Below are 22,200 nucleotides of genomic sequence, written 5' to 3' on the forward strand. Positions count from 1 at the left end.
CATGGATGGAGTTTAGGGCCTGGGATGCATCATGCACAGTTCCATATAAGAGCACTTCCCGGTGTAAAACACTCAAGCCCCTCAAGATGGGATACAATTCCTTGGCATTTAGAAACTAGGCTTGCTCATCTTACAGCATAAAGTCTCTGATCCTGCGTAAAGGTCCTGCAGGTGTATGGCATTTGTAGGGAGTAATGAGGCTCTATATATCATGGTGTACCAGTCAGGCTTGCAATCAAGTCCTCGAGAGAGGAGAAAATACTGACACTTGAGCAACCTCCAGGACATTGAGTGAGATGCACTGTCTGAGAAAGAGGCATCACGTACTGTCTGTCTACATCAGGGGTCTTAAACATGCACCCCGGGAGCCATTTTTGGCCCACCACCTGATTTAATGTGGCCCCCACTTCTTTTTCGATGCACTCTTTCCGAACATTGGAACCTCATTTGAACAAAAATGTATGATGAGATGCTAATCATGCCTTGACGCTTTAGCAACTATAAATTGGATTAAGCCATCTAATCACAGACTGTGTATTTTATCTTAGGTCTGATTTAGGTTGACTGGTCCTACAGCTGGGTCTGCTGAGCGTTCACCGCGACCACAGAGGTCTTTGTGACTGATCTCTGAACAGTTTGCTCCACTGTTAACATTTCCAGGCTGAAAGGTCACGTCTGGAGTCTGGGTGTGTGAGGGCAGCTCTGCGTGCTTGAGAAGGTGCAGGCAGATGTCTGTGGCTTAAAAACACTCAGGGCGTTTATAGGGGGTGAGTCAGGGTTCATGGGCTGACCAGAGAATGAGCACTCTCCCACTAGCCATCACAACACTGCCCTCATCTTACGCAAGCTCTCTCTGGTGGCAAATGTCACAGGGCCGCTCCATAACAATGCTTTCAGAGACCATGTCAATGGCCACTTTTCTCTGTGAAATCACTGGTGAAGCAAACATGGCCTCCAGCTTTCTTTAATTGAACTTATTTCCTAGGCCTACTAGCCATGTGTGAATTCTTGAATTAGGTCTTTCCAAAATTGTTTTTTCAAGGCCAATCCATAAAGTATGCTTGTAAATACTTGTTAAGTCGTGCCATAAAGACAACTTTTATTTCAAATACTGTGCCAAGAATGCATGGAAACCGTCTCTTATTTCATGTCCAAGAATCATCTGGATCTTCTGTCACAGTTGTCTGTTTGCAACTGCAGGGCCGGCATTGCCGCCCATGGCTGGAGCTCTATTACTGAGGGAGAAACCAACCCAGCATTGATTACAATCTAATTATAAACTAAGGAAGTGGCAACTTCTTTGTTTCTAGGGTTGCAGTGGAATACATTTTCACTTCTCCAAGAGTTCATGTGATATCGGGTGTGAATGGCGCCAAGTACTAAGTGCTATTTTCTCCTCTCTCACTTCTTCTCACAGTCTCTCGTTCTTTCTCCCTTTCCTTCTACTACCTTCACCACTTCATTTGGCACCCTCTGTTTTCACAGCCTCTGTAGGCGGTGCCTCATTTCACACTCCCAATGGAGATTTAAATAAACATATGTTGAGCTAATTAGGGCCCCGTTGCCACAGCGCACCCAGAATGGAAGCTGGTTCTCCAGGATCCGGCTGAGAAGCATGTGCTGCCGCTAAGTCCTTCTAATCAGAACCATTTGCAGAGCGATTACGAGGAGCTTCCCGCTTCTGCTTTCACACCTGCACCACACTGCCTCAGCAGAATCAACACGCCCAAACACAAAACCGAGACTTCATCACATTCTCACAGCTGCCATGAAACACGTGCCAATGTATTGGTTATAACATAGTCATACGAATATGTGACACCTGTCGTAAGGTAATGACAGATTATAACAACATTCGTAAGACTTATGCCAATTGACATAACCCTGTAATTATTATCCATTTCATGTTGAACAAAGATTATAATTTGTCATGCTTCGTAGTGATGGTGTGCCAGGTGTAATTTACTCCATTCAAGAGTTGTGCAGGAGCTATGAAACCAACTTTAAGTGTGGTACGCCACAAGTCAACATTATGATTCATACAGGCTACAGTTGATTCATTGATTTGAGATCCATGTGGGTAAAACTTGGGAGGCCCACCCACATTGGTTAAATGTCAAGGCACTAGTATTTATGACTAGAGGTTATGCACTCAGTGGAAAAAGCTGACACCGAACACGTGGATAACAATTATATTATAGAGTTTGACAGAATTTTGGAAAGCAGCGGTCTAAGCAAGTTTCTGTTTAATGCACATAAACTAGATTGGAAACACCTGTTGTCAACTGAGAAGCGTGAATGATGGAGTACAGTTTGACATAGCGTACCGTGTTGTAGTCCTCTGTCTAGGCACCATACTGCCCAATCAGGTTCAGTGGGGGGTTGGGGGCACTTGTTCCCTTCCTCTCCGCACTGAGCCAATTGGGACATGCTACAGACCGAATTAATGGTATCCGCCTGAAGGCATAAGGACCGTACTATTGTCAACAGTTTGTAAATGTAATTGTTGTGTCTTGTAAACTAGTTCTAATTCAGTCTTAAGTAACACTGTAGGCTTACACTACTATAAATGTTATGGGTAACAACCAAGCGTAGTGTTCATTGATCATTTGAGGTGTGGACTAATCTATCAGTAACTTTTACGATCATGTAACCCTCTGGGTAGATATCTTCAGAGGCCACTCGCTAATGTCCGATGTGAGATATGTAACACTTTTCACAAAAAATGTGTCACTGTTTAGCCAAGGCGCTAGATGACAATCTTGATAAAGACCTTGGTTAACTAACTGATTCCACACTGGAGCACAACTCATTCAGAAGTATAGCACTTCTAATGTTAAATCTGTCAGCTCACAGACTTCTTTAAAAGGCTAAAGGTCCATTCTAGCTTCTTCGATTGCCAGGTCAAAGACAGCTTTTAACTGCATTTTTATAGTAAGTCCATTTGTAGGAAATAGAAGAAGAAAAAAATATCTGAAATAATTTGTCCACACATACAATTTGAGGTTAGTGCCTTATTATTCTGTTGGTCTGTTTGGATGGATATGTTGAGAACTAGCACGTGGCCTGTTTGTAATTGTTAGAGGATAAAATGAAAGCTGATTGTGCACACCAAGTTAATGTCCTGGGGCCACTAACCTGCAGTAGGATGGCATGAGAGCAATGCGGGAGAAATGGTGGCTCTGCCCCGGAGGCTCATGGGTACGCCTGGCTGGCCTGGCCGCTGTGTCGCTCAGACTGTGGCCCTCTCGCCATTCGTGTCAACACCGATGACTTCAGCGGCGTGCCCTTGTGAGCTCACCTTGCTAGGAGAGATACAGGAAGTTGAGATTAGAGCAATGACAGTGTGGAGGGGGAGGACTGTGTCATACCTGCACTTGGGGGATTTCTGTGTATTAGTGTGTGTGTGTGTGTGTGTGTGTGTGTGTGTGTGTGTGTGTCAATACACCGTGAGTTATCTGTTTTATCTGTGTTTAACATAAAGATCTTCTCTCTGAGCAGATTTAACAGAAGTCATGTCTGTGTTCTTGGAACACACAGGGACAGTTCTTAAATCCTGAGTCTGTTGCTGGAGTCAGTCATAGGCAATATTTCAGTTACCTCAGTTTCTATTTCATATTGTACACTATTCTCTAGTATTCTTCACTCTGCTACTGAGCTAATACATGTATTGTAGCGGAGAGATCACATTATTTTCACTGAATTATTATAAATAACTCACATTTTTGTGGAACCAACTAAATTATTATATTTACTTGATTCCTTGTGAAATCAATGTGTTTATGTGGTTCATTTGACAGCAAATATTAAGATTTGACCAATTTAAGTCCAAAAACGAAACTGTTAAACATTTTAAAGTCAGAGTTAGAAGAACCTCTGGAATATTATGGATTCAAATTTTACTCATTCCTTTTCAAGCAATCAATAACTGATCATGTGCAGGCTAATTAAAATGCATCAAGGTGACAATGACTGGTATTAGATTACTGCAAATCTATTCCTCTACAAGCCCTATTTGTTAAATTTTCTAAAACATGATTGAGTAAATATAGTAAATATAGGTGATATGCATTATTTTACAAAACAAAAACATTTTAGAATTGTCATTTTATTAAACATGACAAAACTCTGAAACTTTTGTTAAGTTGAATAGGACACGTTTTGTTACCCGATTAGGCTATTTTTCTAAATGAAATCAAAACCTTGTGGGTGTGCGGATTCTTTTATCAACCCTCCCTCTGATGATGACTAAAACATTGAAAATAAATAGCGTTTAATTCAAATGTTGCATGTAAGCTACGTTGGTTTAAAGTCCGAGACAGAGTTGAGAATATATTGATCACAGTCTGGTGTCAGTGTGATCCAGAACGTGTTGCGCGCGCCAGTGAAAGCTGTGTCAGTTAACCAATGCGTTGTAAATGGTTGATATTACAACATTTGAATTATGACAACATGAAGACCAGAAATGTGCATTTGGTCAAATCTAAAGGTTATGAATAAACGAATGACTAACCATTAACTTGTTTTTGTTTGTGTATTTGTTTGTTCGTTTTTAAAACAAAATGGCAAAAGATTGTGGGCTAAAATCAGAGAAGAATAGGTTATCGAAGAATAGGCTCACAAAAGTTAGGGTATGACTATCTTATCAAGCTATAGGAATAATTTACATATGATTAACAATATGCCTATATATGTTAATTATCTGTTTAATTTCTCTGTGTGCTGTATTCAAAATGGGCTACTTTATCATTAGGCTATTAGGCCTAGTACAGTAGCATTATAGTAGGCTACTACTATATTGTTGATGTTGTTATTATTCATATTATCATTTTCATTATAGTATTATCATTGCCTACCTGCATCTGCCACTACAATAAAATATATTGTTTATTTTGATCACTTGCAATTCCAGTAAACAATGGACTGACGCATCGTATTATTTATATTTCCTAAAATGTGTTCATGACCTTAAGTAGCCTAAAGTGAGAAAATGTTGCACTCTCAACCATTTCAGATAGTTTAACAATTGTTTATCGTGTTGTCTGCTTCGTTAGAATATATGAGCGCACGAGCAAGTCCTCTGGAAATGGGGAGGGTCTTTGTGAAATTCAAGCCTATCACGTCCAGCTTCGGCATCAGACCCACCTCCAACCAATTACCAATCGCAAAATGTATATATCATAGGTTAGGAAGCAGGGTATGCGTTTGAGACACTGGTAGGGACTCTTGTAAAAAAAGAATTAAAAAAAAAGACTATATTATTATTTTCGAAGGTCAAAGATAAAATCATTACCCCGTGTCTTTTACAAAAAATATTGCCTATTTGTTGGTATATTGAAATTGAGGGTGCGTTTTCCATAAAAATAAAAAAAGACATTGTTCTAGGAAGTTCAGAAAATGTTATTTAGCTATTGGGTGAAAAAAAACGGTAGGTGGACGAAATGTTGAATTTTGTGCATTTATCTCAAAATCGTTAAACGCGCTTTCATTCCACTCGGACGTGAAACATTGCACATACACTGAGACTGGGGCTGCACATGGGCGGCATAGGTGCCAATCTTTACCTCAGTATGTTGAATGGGACTGATACGCAAACTTTCGGAAAAGACACCGATATCAACAATCACCTTCAACGCAGCAAGGATTTAGGGGAGTTGAAAATGGGAATTCAGGACACCAGGTTATATTACCCAGACTCAATTCAAAATGGACAAGACGGGTTGGCACTGCCGTACCACTCAGACCAAACTGTGGCCGGATTCGGAGCACAACCCGGGATGTTTTACTCACCAACTCCCCTCAATAGCTGCCACTTCAGCAGTGTCAGGTCGCCGACTAGAAACGGGATGGGACAGACTTATTTACCGACGGGAGGCGAAGGTTTTTCGACAGCAAGCAAAGACGTTTACCCTGCCTCTCTGGAGAGTTATTCCGCGCCCTTTCAACACGGGTACCATCGCACGCCACTCTACCCATTACCTGGGCTACAGGTGTGCGGGAAGACGCAGGCTCTCCTCAACAACTATCCTCTGTGGGCTAAATTCCACAAATACCAAACGGAAATGATCATAACGAAACAGGGACGGTGAGTAAAATTGCCAATTCCCTCATAGGGAAACGTATTTAGATGTTTACATTTTAGTCATTTAGCAGACACTCTTATCCAGAGCGACTTACAGTTAGTGAGTGCATACATTTTCATACTGGCCCCCCGTGGGAAACGAACCCACAACCCTGGCGTTGCAAGCGCCATGCTCTACCAACTGAGCTACAGGGGACTACATTGCCTGTTTATTATAAGCCTATAACATCTTATTTAGACACCAAATGACAAGACACTGGGCACAGACGTAAGTTCAAAATGTATTTTTTGGTTGTGTTTTCAACTAACGTGAATTCAACGTGAAATCAACAAAAAAAATGTCGCCATGACATTGGATTGAAGTTAAAAGTTGGTAAAAAATAAAAGAAATCACTGATGACTTTTTGCAAATCCAATCAGTTTTCCATGTTTATTCAACATCATCACATGTATTTTTTGGGGTTGAAAGGACGTGGAAACAACATTAATTCAACCAGTTTTTGCCCAGTGGGAAATGAGCACAATGTGTTGGTTCCATATGTAGGCCTAGGTCAGTGAGCGCTGAAAGGTTTTGACAGGTGACAAGGCATGAGCACCTGTGGGCTAATCATTGGTGAGAAGTTCAGGGAAAGTTGTTCCTTAGTGCATTGCTCTTGTTTTCCTCAAAGTCATTCCTAAACAATGTATGTGTAGGCTACATAATGTTGGCCTTATCAATGTGTGCCAAACTGCCAAAGCCGAGTCTGTCACACGAAAATGAATTGGGCCTATAAGAATTAATCCAGACAGGACATGAGGATATTGACCCGCTACAGACTAACAAAGTGCTCCAAAATATGTAGGCCTATTTATGAGATATTCATGCACAAAACATAAACATTTACATGTTAAACTCGCTGGCAAGAATGGTTTTGCTATTTGCCCATAATGAAATCTGCATGATATTTAAGATAAATTTAAAATAAACTAACTCCAGCATATTTTAATTTTTTTTATATCATAATTGATATAACTTGTGCAACTTATCATGAAAATAATAGGCAAAGCAATCCAAGTTCTCATGCTTCGGTTTGAGTCCAATGTCCGATGATGACGAGCATAAATACTAGCCACAATATCATGGAAATATTGTTGCTGGAATACATTATGACACTTCAGCTTGACCCCCTGAAGTGCATGCAGAGTGTATCACCACGCTGGCATAAGCGACGGTCTCTAATTTAACAATTTTCCTATTTGTTTAAAATGCAATTTTGTACTGCTACAATGGTAAATATTCAAATAAAAGCTTATTCCAAATTAAAAGAGCACCCCCCACTTCTCTGTCATGGTTTAAATCAGTGACAGTTGGTTCAGGTTCTTTCAATCGCATTCATCTCTCTACTCATCTAATCATTACTATCATGATTGTGTAGGCCTATGTTGGTGCTTGCCTCTGTGTTTGTCCGTTTTTGATATAACCTCTCCTGGCAGATAACCCTGTGGAAAATGACAGTCTGGTCATGGTCATCTCGGCTCATATAATTAAAGTAATTAATGCATATCTTAAAATACCCATAATGCCCTGCCCCCCCCACCCCCCCTTCACACACGCACAAACACAGAGGCACAGGCAACATACGCCTACACAATCATGATAGTAATGATTAGATGCACATTGAATTGAAATACTGTGTGTGTAAACAGGTTTATAAAAATAAAAAAAATGTTTTACCACAAAATAGCTACTCTCATTATGGAATTCTCCACTGATAGGGAAAGAAAAGTATTGGAGCCATTGGGTTCTGGAATGCTACTCACTTCCAATGGAACTTAAATGGAGCCAAGTGAAAGGGTGAGAGAGAGAGACATAGAGACTCATAGAAAGAGAGAGAGAGAGAGAGAGAGACATAGAGAGAGAGACATGGAGAGATAGAGAGACAGAGAGAGAGAGAGACATAGAGAGAGAGAGACATAGAGCGTGAGCGCAAGTGCACGCAAGAAAGAGTGAGAGAGAGAGAGGGGTGGGGGGTAAAGGGCAGAGCAGGCACCAGCAAGGCTTCAGATGGCCATACACAGAGCAGTGGTGCTAGGCCCCTTTGAAGTCCAGGAAGGCAATGTGTTTTTTCCTCTTTCTTCACTCACACCTCTTCTCTGGTACAGTTAAGAGTATAGCGAGTGAGGATCCCATTCCCTCAGAAGAACAAGTCTGGCCTTTTGAAATGTGCAGCAATCCCTAGGCATGCAGCAGGGGAAAGGGTTCTCCTGCTCTTTTCAAGTTTTCCTGTAAGACAAGACCAATTCATTTCACATTGGCTTGGCACAGCCATCTCCACCACCACTGACTCTGTTTTGACTCGTGGCAATGGTAACCTCAATGAGACCTTATCTGTTGATGAGAGGTTTCTATTGATTGTGATAGTGGTCTACCGTGTACTAAGATTGCTGATAGAAACATAACTGAGGAGATGATGTTAGGTGCTGGTTCTACATGATTAGAATTTAACCAAGACATGCATTTTTAGCAACAGTTGCATTCAGCCATTGTTAGGTTTCAGAAACATCTCTTGTAAAAGAAGACATAAGCATTATGTTGTGTGCCTTTTGGATTGTGGTAGTATTCAAATCTTGAATACTCTCTAATTTGATTATGTTTCTAACTATTATTGATCTATAGCAGGATGTGTTCTTGGAAGGAGATATGATTGAGTACGTTTTTACAGTGTAGACAGCCCCTTTCAGAGGAAGAGACTCACAGGAATCATGGTAACCTGCTCAGAGAGAAAATACATCTGTCTCTCTGGTTCAATTAATCTTGGTAATGTTGTGAGAAACAAATCAAGTATATATTTCTCACTTAATATGTTCCAAAAAACATGTCAACATAAAACATTGTAACTAGGATCAATCAATCACAATGTAATTAAACCATTGTTTTAACTGTTTATAACCCATTTATAAATAAACTAATAATGAACATGCCTGAAGTAGAGTATGACAGTGAGGGATAAAGTAGAGTTTTTGTTGATTAGTTTTAAGTGTCTTTGGTCCTATAAATGTACTATATAAATCCAATATTTGTATTATATTTTTTACCGTTCCAGTTCATGGAATAATACTATGCTGGCCGTTGACACTGTAGCAGAAAGTGTTGGACGTTTTAGGCTTTTAGTTTTATTTACTGCAGCTGTCGAGGTGTTTCTGAAAACTGGCATTAAATGAAAATGCACATAAGCGTTTGTAGAGGTATAGCAATCAGTGACTGTCAACATCAAGTGCAACCTAGTCTCTGTCTGGGTAATGCATATATGCTCCACCTCTCTCTCTCTCCAGTGAAGCAGAAGTAGGACTATGTCTAGGTTTTGGTGTGTTAGGCTTTTTAAACAACTTGTCACATCCTGTACAGATGTTCGTGTGTGCATAGATAGACAATGCAGTGTCTTGCAGAAACCTCTAAAACCAACTCTTCAGAAGGAACTAACCCAAGTACTTCCTATACGCTCTGATGTTTAGATTGTCATCACCTCTTGACGGATATAGAGAGTAGGGAGCATGTCAGGGCTCTACAGTGCGACCATTTTACTCACACGGTTTAAAATAATTTAAGACATTTTTTATATCTCAAATATTTTTCCTTGTGCTCCTAAATTTCTTTGTGCGCGCCTCCATTTTTTAAACTTAGGCGCACACGTGCTCCTTGTAAAAAAAAAAAAAGACTGCGTAGCCGTAGAGCCCTGCATGTACAGTTGAAGTCGGAAGTTTACATACACCTTAGCCAAATACATTTAAACTCAGTTTTTCACAATTCCTGACATTTAATCCTAGTAAAAATTCCCTGTCTTAGGTCAGTTAGGATCACCACTTTATTTTAAGGTTGTGAGTTGTCAGAATAATAATTGAGAGAATGACTTATTTCAGCTTTTATTTCTTTCATCACATTCCCAAGTGGGTCAGAAGTTTACATACACTCAATTAGTATTTGGTAGCATTGCCTTTAAATTGTTTAACTTGGGTCAAACGTTTCGGGTAGCCTTCCACAAGCTTCCCACAATAAGTTGGGTGAATTTTGGCCCATTCCTCCTGACAGAGCTGGTGTAACTGAGTCAGGTTTGTAGGCCTCCTTGCTCGCACACGCTTTTTCAATTCTGCCCACACATTTTCTATAGGATTGAGGTCAGGGCTTTGTGATGGCCACTCCAATACCTTGACTTTGTTGTCCTTAAGCCATTTTGCCACAACTTTGGAAGTATGCTTTGGGTCATTGTCCATTTGGAAGACCCATTTGCGACCAAGCTTTAAATTCCTGACTGATGTCTTGAGATGTTGCTTCAATATATCCACATCATTTTCCTTCCTCATGATGCCATCTATTTTGTGAAATGCACCAGTCCCTCCTGCAGCAATGCACCCCCACAGCATGATGATGCCACCCCCGTGCTTCACGGTTGGGATGGTGTTCTTCGGCTTGCAAGCACCCCCTTTTTCCTCCAAACATAACAATGGTCATTATGGCCAGAGGACCAGAGGACATTTCTCCAAAAAGTACGATCTTTGTCCCCATGTGCAGTTGCAAACCGTAGTCTGGCTTTTTTATGGCGGTTTTGGAGCAGTGGCTTCTTCCTTGCTGAGCGGCCTTTCAGGTTATGTCAATATAGGACTCGTTTTACTGTGGATATACAGTGAGGGAAAAAAGTATTTGATCCCCTGCTGATTTTGTACGTTTGCCCACTGACAAAGACATGATCAGTCTATATTTTTAATGGTAGGTTTATTTGAACAGTGAGAGACAGAATAACAACAAATAGATCCAGAAAAACGCATGTCAAAAATGTTATAAATTGATTTGTATTTTAATGAGGGAAATAAGTATTTGACCCCTCTGCAAAACATGACTTAGTACTTGGTGGCAAAACCCTTGTTGGCAATCACAGAGGTCAGACGTTTCTTGTAGTTGGCCACCAGGTTTGCACACATCTCAGGAGGGATTTTGTCCCACTCCTCTTTGCAGATCTTCTCCAAGTCATTAAGGTTTCGAGCCTCACGTTTGGCAACTCGAACCTTCAGCTCCCTCCACAGATTTTCTATGGGATTAAGGTCTGGAGACTGGCTAGGCCACTCCAGGACCTTAATGTGCTTCTTCTTGAGCCACTCCTTTGTTGCCTTGGCCGTGTGTTTTGGGTCATTGTCATGCTGGAATACCCATCCATGACCCATTTTCAATGCCCTGGCTGAGGGAAGGAGGTTCTCACCAAGATTTGACCGGCATGGCCCCGTCCATCGTCCCTTTGATGCGGTGAAGTTGTCCTGTCCCCTTAGCAGAAAAACACCCCCAAAGCATAATGTTTCCACCTCCATGTTTGACGGTGGGGATGGTGTTCTTGGGGTCATAGGCAGCATTCTTCCTCCTCCAAACACGGCGAGTTGAGTTGATGCCAAAGAGCTCGATTTTGGTCTCATCTGACCACAACACTTTCACCCAGTTCTCCTCTGAATCATTCAGATGTTCATTGGCAAACTTCAGACGGGCCTGTATATGTGCTTTCTTGAGCAGGGGGACCTTGTGGGCGCTACAGGATTTCAGTCCTTCACGGTGTAGTGTGTTACCAATTGTTTTTTTGGTGACTATGGTCCCAGCTGCCTTGAGATCATTGACAAGATCCTCCCGTGTAGTTCTGGGCTGATTCCTCACCGTTCTCATGATCATTGCAACTCCACGAGGTGAGATCTTTCATGGATCCCCAGGCCGATGGAGATTGACAGTACTTTTGTGTTTCTTCCATTTGCGAATAATCGCACCAACTGTTGTCACCTTCTCACCAAGCTGCTTGCCGATGGTCTTGTAGCCCATTCCAGCCTTATGTAGGTCTACAATCTTGTCCCTGACATCCTTGGAGAGCTCTTTGGTCTTGGCCATGGTGGAGAGTTTGGAATCTGATTGATTGATTGCTTCTGTGGACAGGTGTCTTTTATACAGGTAACAAGCTGAGATTAGGAGCACTCCCTTTAAGAGTGTGCTCCTAATCTCAGCTCGTTACCTGTATAAAAGACACCTGGGAGCCAGAAATCTTTCTGATTGAGAGGGGGTCAAATACTTATTTCCCTCCTTAAAATGCAAATCAATTTATAACATTTTTGACTTGCGTTTTTCTGGATATTCTTGTTGTTATTCTGTCTCCCACTGTTCAAATAAACCTACCATAAAAATTATAGACTGATAATTTCTTTGTCAGTGGGCAAACTTACAAAATCAGCAGGGGATCAAATACTTTTTTACCTCACTGTAGATACTTTTGTACCTGTTTCCTCAAGCATCTTCACAAGGTCCTTTGCTGTTGTTCTGGGATTGATTTGCACTTTTCGCACCAAAGCACGTTCATCTCTAGGAGACGGAATGCGTCTCCTTCCTGAGCGGTATGATGGCTACGTGGTCCCATGGTGTTTATACTTGCGTACCATTGTTTGTACAGATGAACGTGGTAGCTTCAGGCGTTTGGAAATTGCTCCCAAGGCTGATTTCTTTTGATTTTCCCATGATGTCAAGCAAAGAGGCACTGAGTTTGAAGGTAGGCCTTGAAATACATCCACAAGTACACCTCCAATTGACTCAAATGATGTAAATTAGCCTATCAGAAGCTTCTAAAGCCATGACATCATTTTCTGGAATTTTCCAAGCTGTTTAAAGGCACAGTCAACTTAGTGTATGTAAACTTCTGACCCACTGGAATTGTGATAGTGAATTATAAGTGAAATAATCTGTCTGTAAACAATTGTTGGAAAAATTACTTGTGTCATGCACAAAGTAGATGTCCTAACCGACTTGCCAAAACTATAATTTGTTAACAAGAAATTTGTGGAGTGGTTGAAAACTAGTTTTAATGACTCCAACCTAAGTGTATGTAAACTTCCGACTTCAACTGTATGGTGGTATCCACTCATAGAAACCTTTGATTTGAAGTTCATGCTTTCAGCAATAATATGTTGTTGGAATATATTCTGTGTATTTTAATTACTGTGCAGCCAATATCTAAAGTCTACTGCTTTACTGATTCATCCAATGCAAACAGTATATTATCAATCATATCTTATCAAATAACATCTGACTAGATATTCCTGAGCTGCTGTTTTGTTTTCTATCTACACAAAGGTTCTCTATACTGTACCTTGATCCAGTGGATGGAGAATAGGTGCCTATAAATAGTGTGATACTCTCCTTGTGTCCAGCAGCAGCTGTAGACTGGCATGTTCTCATCACCGATGATCAAGTGTACGTGTGTGGTGACATAAACTGGTCCTGAACTCCTGTCCTGCTGAATCAGTGGGTGCACTCAAGCAGAAAAGTATTCTCCCCCTGTGAATATGCAGTCACTCTCCAGCTTCTGCTTCACATCCCCAGGACAACCCCCCTTTTTATCTCTCTTTCTCTCTATCCCATTTCAACGACAAGCCAATGTTTGTCATTGAGCTTTGTTTTCCACCCACATGTTGAATGATTGGCAGTCTGGCAAGTACTTCCAGTACAACAATGACTACATTTGACGTAAATACGATGATTTAGTTAGAACGTGTACTACCTGTGCCACCACAGTCCTTGTCCTACCAGACAGGTTTTGGCTACAGTCCTAGACAGTAGTGTAGGAGTCACTACACATGGAATCATGGCATGGCTAGACCAGTCTGTGGCTGCCCTATCTCAGTCAGGCTCTCTGCCTTTCAGCCTCAGCCAGAGACGTTTCCAGATATCATCCTGCATTCTCAATAATGAAAACCCCTGAACCTCCCCCACATCTCTGTGGCTCGCCCTTTGGTTTCCCCTCGACAAGTTCTGATTTCCTATAAAAGGCCTCCGTTTAAATAAGTCTGACAATATCAGTGAAGGAAAAGGTCAGCTTTCAGGGTTCTTGTTTTCTATTTTCTCTCATGGGGTAGTGGGGTTCCACTCATGACTCAAACAGCCTGCTGCCAGTTTCTGTTTTCACTTATATTAAACACAGACATGGAAGGAGAAACCTATCACCTGTTATGTCCTAGAGGCTAAGGAGCTGCCACAATACTTGGGTTTCACTGAGAATTGTGATTGATTGTTGCACTGGGCTGTCCATGATTCAAGTAGCGATACTGCTATCCAACAGTGTGGAGGTTTACTGTAGAAGGAAAAAATATCATCACCCAATTGGATTTTGTCTTACCAAGTGTATGATGTGTGTAAGGTCTCATGTGGGTTTTGTCAATGAAATCATTAGTTAACACATTGCCTAGTACAGAAATGACAGCTTCTTCCATCTTGTCACATAAAAGCATGCAGAACAAGCACAAACAAAAAACAGATTTTATAACAATGTCACAACCTAAGGTGGTTTGTTTTCTGAATACATTTTAATGTATAATATAGTGTTCTGGCACAGATCCTTTGGGTTCCCTAATGTCTGTCATTGAAGAGGAGAAGTTAACTCTGTTTTGTCTCAGCAGAGTACAGTTTGTACGCAAAGATTTAGCAACACCAATTACCCTGTGTTTATCTCAAACAGCAGAACCTGCAGTATCATAATGAAGGCAGATACAGCCTAGTGTAAACTGATATCTATAGTATATATGCCAGGGCATTGAAGGGCAAGTTTTTTTTTAAATGTACACATGGTTAGAAACAGGGAAATCCACTCCAATAGAAAGTAATCCTGTGGTTGTGTTGTGCCATGCTGCCCCCGTACATTTATGTATTGGTGTGTGTGTGTGTACTGTACAATATGTATGTGTGAGTGTGTTTTTCCTGTTTTTGGACGAACTATACCCTGTATTCCCCCACTGTATTGCCTTGGGGCAGGCTGACCTCCCCGTTACCTCCTCAGTGACTGCCCTGGTGATCAAAATCAGTTCACCAAGTAAAGCTCCAGCAATCAGACGCTGCTTCTGGCCCATCTTTTATTAACAGCCATATTAAATATTCACCTCCACTACACCACCCTGCACCCTCTCCTATCCCCCCACTTTGCCTCTCAGCCCTCTAACCGCACAGAGAAGAAACACGCACAGAGCTTTAAAAAATCCCCTCTCTATCTTGCTCGCTGTTGTTTCTGACAAAGATGCCTTGGGATTGCTTCCGATTGTAGTACAATTTGTAGCTAGAAGTAGATTGAGTCATTTTGATGGTAGTGTTGTAAAGCTGTCAAGAAATGTTAATCTATTTGTATTCCAATTGTTTGCACTGTATATACCCACATTGGATTAAAAGTAGTACAACGATAACACCACACATTATAAGGTTATTACAAAGAGCAAAGAGCAATACAGTATCATGTTTGTGTTACTTAAAGGAAAATTCCACTCAAACTATATTTTGGTATTTGTTTCATTAGTCAACTGTCCCAAAACCTTTTTGACTGTATCAACAGTGGACTAATAAAACAAATACCGAAAAATATATTTTGAGTGGTATTTTCCTTTAAATTAAATCATGCCCTATAAGAATGTACTACAGTACATCTCTTTTATTGTATTTTAACCAAATAGATCTCCCTCTTTTCTCATCTGGCAATGACGTATTTCTCCTCTCTTCTACTCTAGGAGGATGTTCCCCTTCCTGAGTTTCAACATCAGCGTTCTGGACCCGTCGGCCCACTACAATGTGTATGTGGACGTGGTCCTGGCTGACCAGCACCACTGGAGGTACCAGGGAGGCAAGTGGGTCCAGTGTGGCAAAGCAGAGGGCAACATGCCAGGTATGATTGTATTATAATTAAGCAATAAGGCCAGAGGGGGTGTGGAATATGGCCAATATACCATGGCTAAGGGCTGTTCTTATGCACGACGCAACGTGAAGTGCCTGAACACAGCCCTTAGCCGTGGTATATTGGCCATATACCACAAACTCCCGAGGTGCCTTATTGCAATGATAAACGGGTTACCAACTTAATTAGAACAGTAAAGAGTAATGTTTTGTCACACTCGTGGTATACGGCCTGATATACCACGGCTTTCAGCCAATCAGCATTCAGAACTCGATCCACCCAGTTTATAATATTGCCACACCACACTCTCTGTCATCCATACAGCTCCAATCAATGACATACAGTGGTAGAATGAATGAATCCCAATAAGGTCCATACAGAACATCTCCAGAGTAGCCTTGAGAGTTAGAGCATCAATTTGAACTCCCATACAGCGCTGCAGTCATTGAAATAGGTCCACCTGTGTCATAGCAGGTATTGTGGCTGTGAGGCACCTGACTTATTACAGTGTAGTGGTAGTTGTGGTAACATTGCCATGGTAGCTATGATTATGTAGTAGCGGGTTAGTAGGGCGTTGTGCTGATGTTAACTGGAGCTGTGATTGTGTAGTATGGCATTTGCTTGTAAATGATTTGTGAAGCATTTATGTAGGCTTATGTAGACTTATAAAGGGCTCATGAAGGCTTCATTAACGTTGTTACTAACTCTTTCCCATAGGGAACAGGATGTATATGCACCCAGACTCTCCCAACACAGGGGCTCACTGGATGAGGCAGGAGGTGTCATTTGGCAAGCTCAAGCTCACCAACAACAAGGGCAGCTCCAACAATGTTGCACAGGTAACAGATACAGTATGCTCAGAAACTCATTTAAATATGTCATCAAATCCTCATGTTTTATGTTGTTGCTTTTTTGCTGTTTGTACGTTTGTTCAGTAGTTAGAATATTTACCAAGATTTTAACCAAATGAGATTTTCCATTGATGGTGCTTTTGATCGTATTTCATGGTCGTCATAGTAGGGGTGCTGAGGGTGCTACAGCCCCCCCCACCCCCCCCAAAAATATATATATACACTACCGGTAAAAAGTTTTAGAACACCTACTCATTCAAGGGTTTTTCTTTATTTATTTCCTTCTTAATGCGTTTGAGCCAAGCAGTTGTGTTGTGACAAGGTAGGGGGGTATACAGAAGATTTCCCTATTTGGTAAAAGACCAAGTCCGTATTATGGCAAGAACAGCTCAAATAAGCAAAGAGAAATTACAGTCCATCATTACTTTAAGACATGAAGGTCAGTCAATACGGAAAATGTCAAGAACATTGAACGTTTCTTGAAGTGCAGTCGCAAAAACCTTCAAGTGCTTTGATGAAACTGGCTGTCATGAGGACCGCCACAGGAATGGAAGACCCAGAGGTACCTCTGCTGCAGAGGATAAGTTCATTAGAGTTACCAGCCTCAGAAATTGCAGCCCAAATAAATGCTTCACAGAGTTCAAGTAACAGACACATCTCAACATCAACTGTTCAGAGGAGACTGTGTGAATCAGGCCTTCATGGTCGAATTGCTGCAAAGAAACCACTACTAAAGGACACCAATAATAAGAAGAGACTTGCATGGGCCAAGAAACACGAGCAATGGACATTAGACCAGTGGAAATTTGTCCTTTGGTCTGGAGTCCAAATTTGAGATTTTTGGTTCCAACCGCCGTGTCTTTGTGAGATGCGGTGTGGGTGAACGGATGATCTCCGGATGTGTATTTCCCACTGTAAAGCATGAAGGAGGAGGTGTTATGGTGTGGGGGTGCTTTGCTGGTGACACTGTCTGTGATTTATTTAGAATTCAAGGCACACTTAACCAGCATGGCTACCACTGCATTCTACAGTGATACGCCATCCCATCTGGTTTGGGCTTAGTGGGACTATCATTTAATTTTCAACAGGACAATGACCCAAAACACACCTCCAGGCTGTGTAAGGGCTATTTTACCGAGAAGGAGAGTGATGGAGTGCTGCATCAGATGACCTGGCCTCCACTATCACCCGACAAATTGAGATGGTTTGGGATGAGTCGGACCGCAGAGTGAAGGAAAAGCAGCCAACAAGTGCTCAGCATATGTGGGAACTCCTTCAAGACTGTTGGAAAAGCATTCCAGGTGAAGCTGGTTGAGAGAATGCCAAGAGTGTGCAAAGCTGTCATCAAGGCAAATATAAATGGCTATATAAAATATATTTTGATTTGTTTAAGACTTTTTTTGGTTACTACATGATTCCATATGTATTATTTCATAGTTTTGATGTCTTCACTATTATTCTACAATGTAGAAAATAGTAAAAATAAAGAAAAACCCTTGAATCAGTAGGTGTGTCCAAACTTTTGGCTGGTACTCTGTATATATATATATATTCTCACAAATGTACTGCACTGGGCCTTTACTAGTCCTCTATTAGCGGACCGAAATAGCCGTTTGTAGCGTGGGCAACACAAAGTGGGGAGCCAGCCCGCTCCCCACTTTGACCCAAAATTCTCAGCACCTCCCCCGTCGGCAAAGAATATCGCAGCTCCCCCACCCCCAAACTACTTCCTGAGGCCACGATGATCGTAATGCCCTTCTATAACTAACTCTCCAGTGCTGTTCCCTCCTAGATGATCGTGCTGCAGTCGCTCCATAAGTACCAGCCACGGCTGCACATCGTAGAGGTGAAGGACGATGATTCTGAGGACCCCTTCCTCACCACCAAGGCCCAGACCTTCGTCTTCCCGGAGAACCAATTCATCGCTGTCACAGCCTATCAAAATGCAGACGTGAGTCACCTCACCTGACCTCAACAGCTCATTGGGCATGCCCTTTTCCATAGCATTATCATAGACAATTATAACTTCATTAGGAATAGAAGTATACTCACACTAGGGTGCCAAAGAAGAAGTCTTTCTGACGATAAGAAAATAAACTGTGTGTAACCCTCATTAATTATTTCATGCAGTCAGTGATCTCTCGCTCTCTCCCTCCCTCTCTCTCTCTCTTTTTCCTATGCGTCTGCGCTCTCACTCTCTCTCTCTCCAACGATCTGTCTGTCCTATCCTTGCCCCCTCTCCCATCCTGTCTCCTGCTATTTCTTACACAGATCACTCAGCTGAAAATAGACCATAACCCCTTTGCTAAAGGTTTCCGGGACAGTTATGACACGTGAGTATGCTAGAAAATAACTGAATTAATAAAGAGAAAGCAAAACCCTGCTCTCCAGAGGGGGCTCTGGTCTTGAATGAGAACGTTTGAACTTTTAAACCTGTTCTATGTCTATACAAGCAGGCGCTGAGGCACAGTGCTCACACACACTCAGTCCTACCGTATCAACACTAGATATCTCCAACTAATATTTAATGTAAAATTGCTAACGCTAGTAGGTTTATGTATTTCTATCTCACAAAGATGTGTTGATATGAGGAGGCGTGAGAACCCTGCTGAGAGATATTTTTGGCTTTGCCAGGAAGTAACACCTCTTCTTGTTATATGCCTCCTCCCCTGTTCCTCTGCCTAGGCTGTATGCACCGCCTGACACAGACCGCCTCACCCCTTCCCCCACCGAGGGCCAGCAGCTCTTGGTGGGGTCCTGCTACACCCAGGGGTACCTGAGGGACCAGTACATGAACCCCCTGCCTCAGAGCCGATTCTACAGCCGGGAGCACATGGCAGCCATGGGCCAGCAGTCCAAAGACCCCTCAGCCAGCCCCCACAGCCGCTGGTACCTCTCCCCCCAGCAGAGTGTCACCTCCAACCGGCTGGACTTCAACACGTACGAGGGCGACTTCTCCAGCAACAGCTTCTACAAGCCCTTCCCCCTGCAGACGTCGGCCCAACACGCACTGGGCTACTACGAGGACAGCCCCTTCGCCTCTGCCAGCGTATCCGTCTCGGGAGCCTCCTCGGCGGCCTGGAGCGCCGGCCGGCCCTCCCCTCAGTACCTCAACCACCCCCACCCTGGTAAAGCCGGCCCCAGTCTAGGCTGGTTCAGGCCCATGTCCTCTACCAACTCCTCCTCTTCCTCTTCAGGTCACCACAGGCTCCACCCCCCATCCCTGCTGGAGCCGCTCCGCCCCCCACCCCCGCTACAGGACAAGCCCAAAGAGGCGGGGGGAGAGGACCTGTGGCTGGAACCCCCCTCAGTCAAATCGGTGGACTCGGCCGACTCCGGCCTGTTCGAGAGCGGGGCGGAGAGCAAGAAGCGGCGAGTGTCGCCCTACGCCTCTAGCACGGAGAACTCGCCATCCACCCGCAGTGCAGAGGTCTGTGAAAAGGACAGCTGTAGTGATGCCGGCTACTACGGTTTTTACACCCACCACGTAAATACGCTCTCCTAGTATCCTACCCCATCCTCTTTGTGCTTTGGTATCTCCCACATGGCCGTGTGTCTCTGCCTGTCCAATGAAGTCATGTAAAGGCGCTGGACTGAAGCTCAATTGGCTACGGAAGTCCAACATAACAAAAGGGTGAAGACAAGACAGATATCTTGTACCTCAGCTGTTTTCACACATACAGTGCTATGAAAAAGTATTTGCCCCCTTTCTAATTTTCTCTACTTTTGCATATTTGTGATACTGAATGTTATCAGATCTTCAACCAAAAGCTAATATTAGATAAAGGGAGCATACGTGAACAAATAACACAACAATTACATATTTATTTCATTTATTTTATAAACAAAGTTATGCAACACCCAATTCCCCTGTGTGAAAAAGTAATTGCCCCCTTACACTCAATAACTGGTTGTGCCACCTTTAGCTGCAATGACTCCAACCAAATGCTTCCTGTAGTTGTTGATCAGTCTCTCACGTCACTGTGGAGGAATTTTGGCCCACTCTTCCATGCAGAACTGCTTTAACTCAGTGCCGTGTGGGTTTTCAATCATGAACTGCTCGTTTCATGTCCTGCCACAACATCTATATTGGGATTAGGTCTGGACTTTGACTAGGCCATTCCAAAACTTCCAATTTGTTGCTTTTTAGCAATTTTCATGTAGACTTGATTGTGTGTTTTGGATCATTGTCTTGCTGCATGACCCAGTTGCGCTTCAGCTTCAGCTCACAGACGGATGGTCTGACATTCTCCTGTAGAATTCTCTGATACAGAGCAGAATTCATGGTTCCTTCTATTAAGGCAAGTCGTTCACGTCCTGAGGCAGCAAAGCATCCCCAAACCATCACACCACCACCACCATGCTTGACCTTTGGTATGATGTTCTTACTGTGGAATGCAGAGTTTGGTTTTCGCCAGGCATTACTGGAACCATGTCGTCCAAAAAGGTATACTTTTGAATCATCTGTCCATAGAACGTTCTTCCAAGAGTCTTGATGATCATCCAGGTGCTTTTTGGCAAACTTGAGTCAACTTTTTGGACGAGATGGGTCCCATTATGCCTGGCGAAAACCAAACACTGCATGCCACAGTAAGAACATCATACCAAAGGTCAAGCATGGTGGTGGTCTGTGAGCTGAAGCTGATGCGCAGCTGGGTCATGCAGCAAGACAATGATCCAAAACACACAATCAAGTCTACATGAAAATTGCTAAAAAGCAACAAATTGGAAGTTTTGGAATGGCCTAGTCAAAGTCCAGACCTAATCCTAATTGAGATGTTGTGGCAGGACTTGAAACGAGCAGTTCATGCTTGAAAACCCACATGGCACTGAGTTAAAGCAGTTCTGCATGGAAGAGTGGGCCAAAATTCCTCCACAGCGACGTGAGAGACTGATCAACAACTACAGGAAGCATTTGGTTGGAGTCATTGCAGCTAAAGGTGGCACAACCAGTTATTGAGTGTAAGGTGGCAATTACTTTTTCAAACAGGGGAATTGGGTGTTGCATAACTTTGTTTATGAAATAAATATGTAATTGTTGTGTTATTTGTTCACTTATGTTCCCTTTATCTAATATTAGGTTTTGGTTGAAGATCTGATGACATTCAGTATCACAAATATGCAAAAGTAGAGAAAATTAGAAAGGGGGCAAATACTTTTTCATAGCACTCTATATACAGTACCAGTCAAAAGTTTGGACACACCTTCTCATTCCAGGGTTTTTCTTTATTTTTACTATTTTCTATATTGTAGAATAATTGTGACGACATCAAAACTATGGAATAACACATATGGAATCATGTAGTAACCCAAAAAAGTGTTAAACAAATCAAAATGTATTTTATATTTGAGGTTCTTCAAATAGCCACCCTTTGCCTTGATGACAGCTTTGCACACTCTTGGCATTCTCTCAACCAGCTTCACCTGGAATGCTTTTCCAACAGTCTTGAAGGAGTTCCCACATATGCTGAGCACTTGTTGGCTGCTTTTCCTTCACTCTGCTGTCCAACTCATTCCAAAACATCTCAATTGGGTTGAGGTCAGGGGATTGTGGAGGCCAGGTCAT

At 42.3% G+C, this 22,200-nt stretch overlaps 1 protein-coding gene across 1 annotated transcript; it reads left to right on the forward strand.

Moving 5' to 3' along the window:
* The first annotated feature begins 5,459 nt into the window (after positions 1-5,459).
* On the forward strand, positions 5,460-20,360 carry LOC121547957 (T-box brain protein 1-like). Its single transcript, XM_041859358.2, has 6 exons — positions 5,460-6,085; positions 15,620-15,774; positions 16,501-16,622; positions 18,427-18,585; positions 18,906-18,967; positions 19,320-20,360. The coding sequence occupies exons 1-6, from the start codon at positions 5,538-5,540 to the stop codon at positions 20,137-20,139; spliced, it is 1,866 nt and encodes a 621-aa protein (XP_041715292.2). The 5' UTR covers positions 5,460-5,537; the 3' UTR covers positions 20,140-20,360.
* Positions 20,361-22,200: the final 1,840 nt, after the last annotated feature.

Source organism: Coregonus clupeaformis, chromosome 31 (genome assembly GCF_020615455.1).
Source record: "Coregonus clupeaformis isolate EN_2021a chromosome 31, ASM2061545v1, whole genome shotgun sequence".
Taxonomy (NCBI): domain Eukaryota; kingdom Metazoa; phylum Chordata; class Actinopteri; order Salmoniformes; family Salmonidae; genus Coregonus; species Coregonus clupeaformis.

Excerpts from the sequence above, each read along its gene's own strand:
- LOC121547957 (XM_041859358.2), top strand. The coding sequence starts at position 5,538 with ATGGGCGGCATAGGTGCCAATCTTTACCTCAGTATGTTGAATGGGACT. Across the intron at positions 6,086-15,619 it reads ATCATAACGAAACAGGGACG|GAGGATGTTCCCCTTCCTGA; the intron begins GTGAGTAAAATT and ends CTTCTACTCTAG. Across the intron at positions 18,586-18,905 it reads CAGCCTATCAAAATGCAGAC|ATCACTCAGCTGAAAATAGA; the intron begins GTGAGTCACCTC and ends TTTCTTACACAG.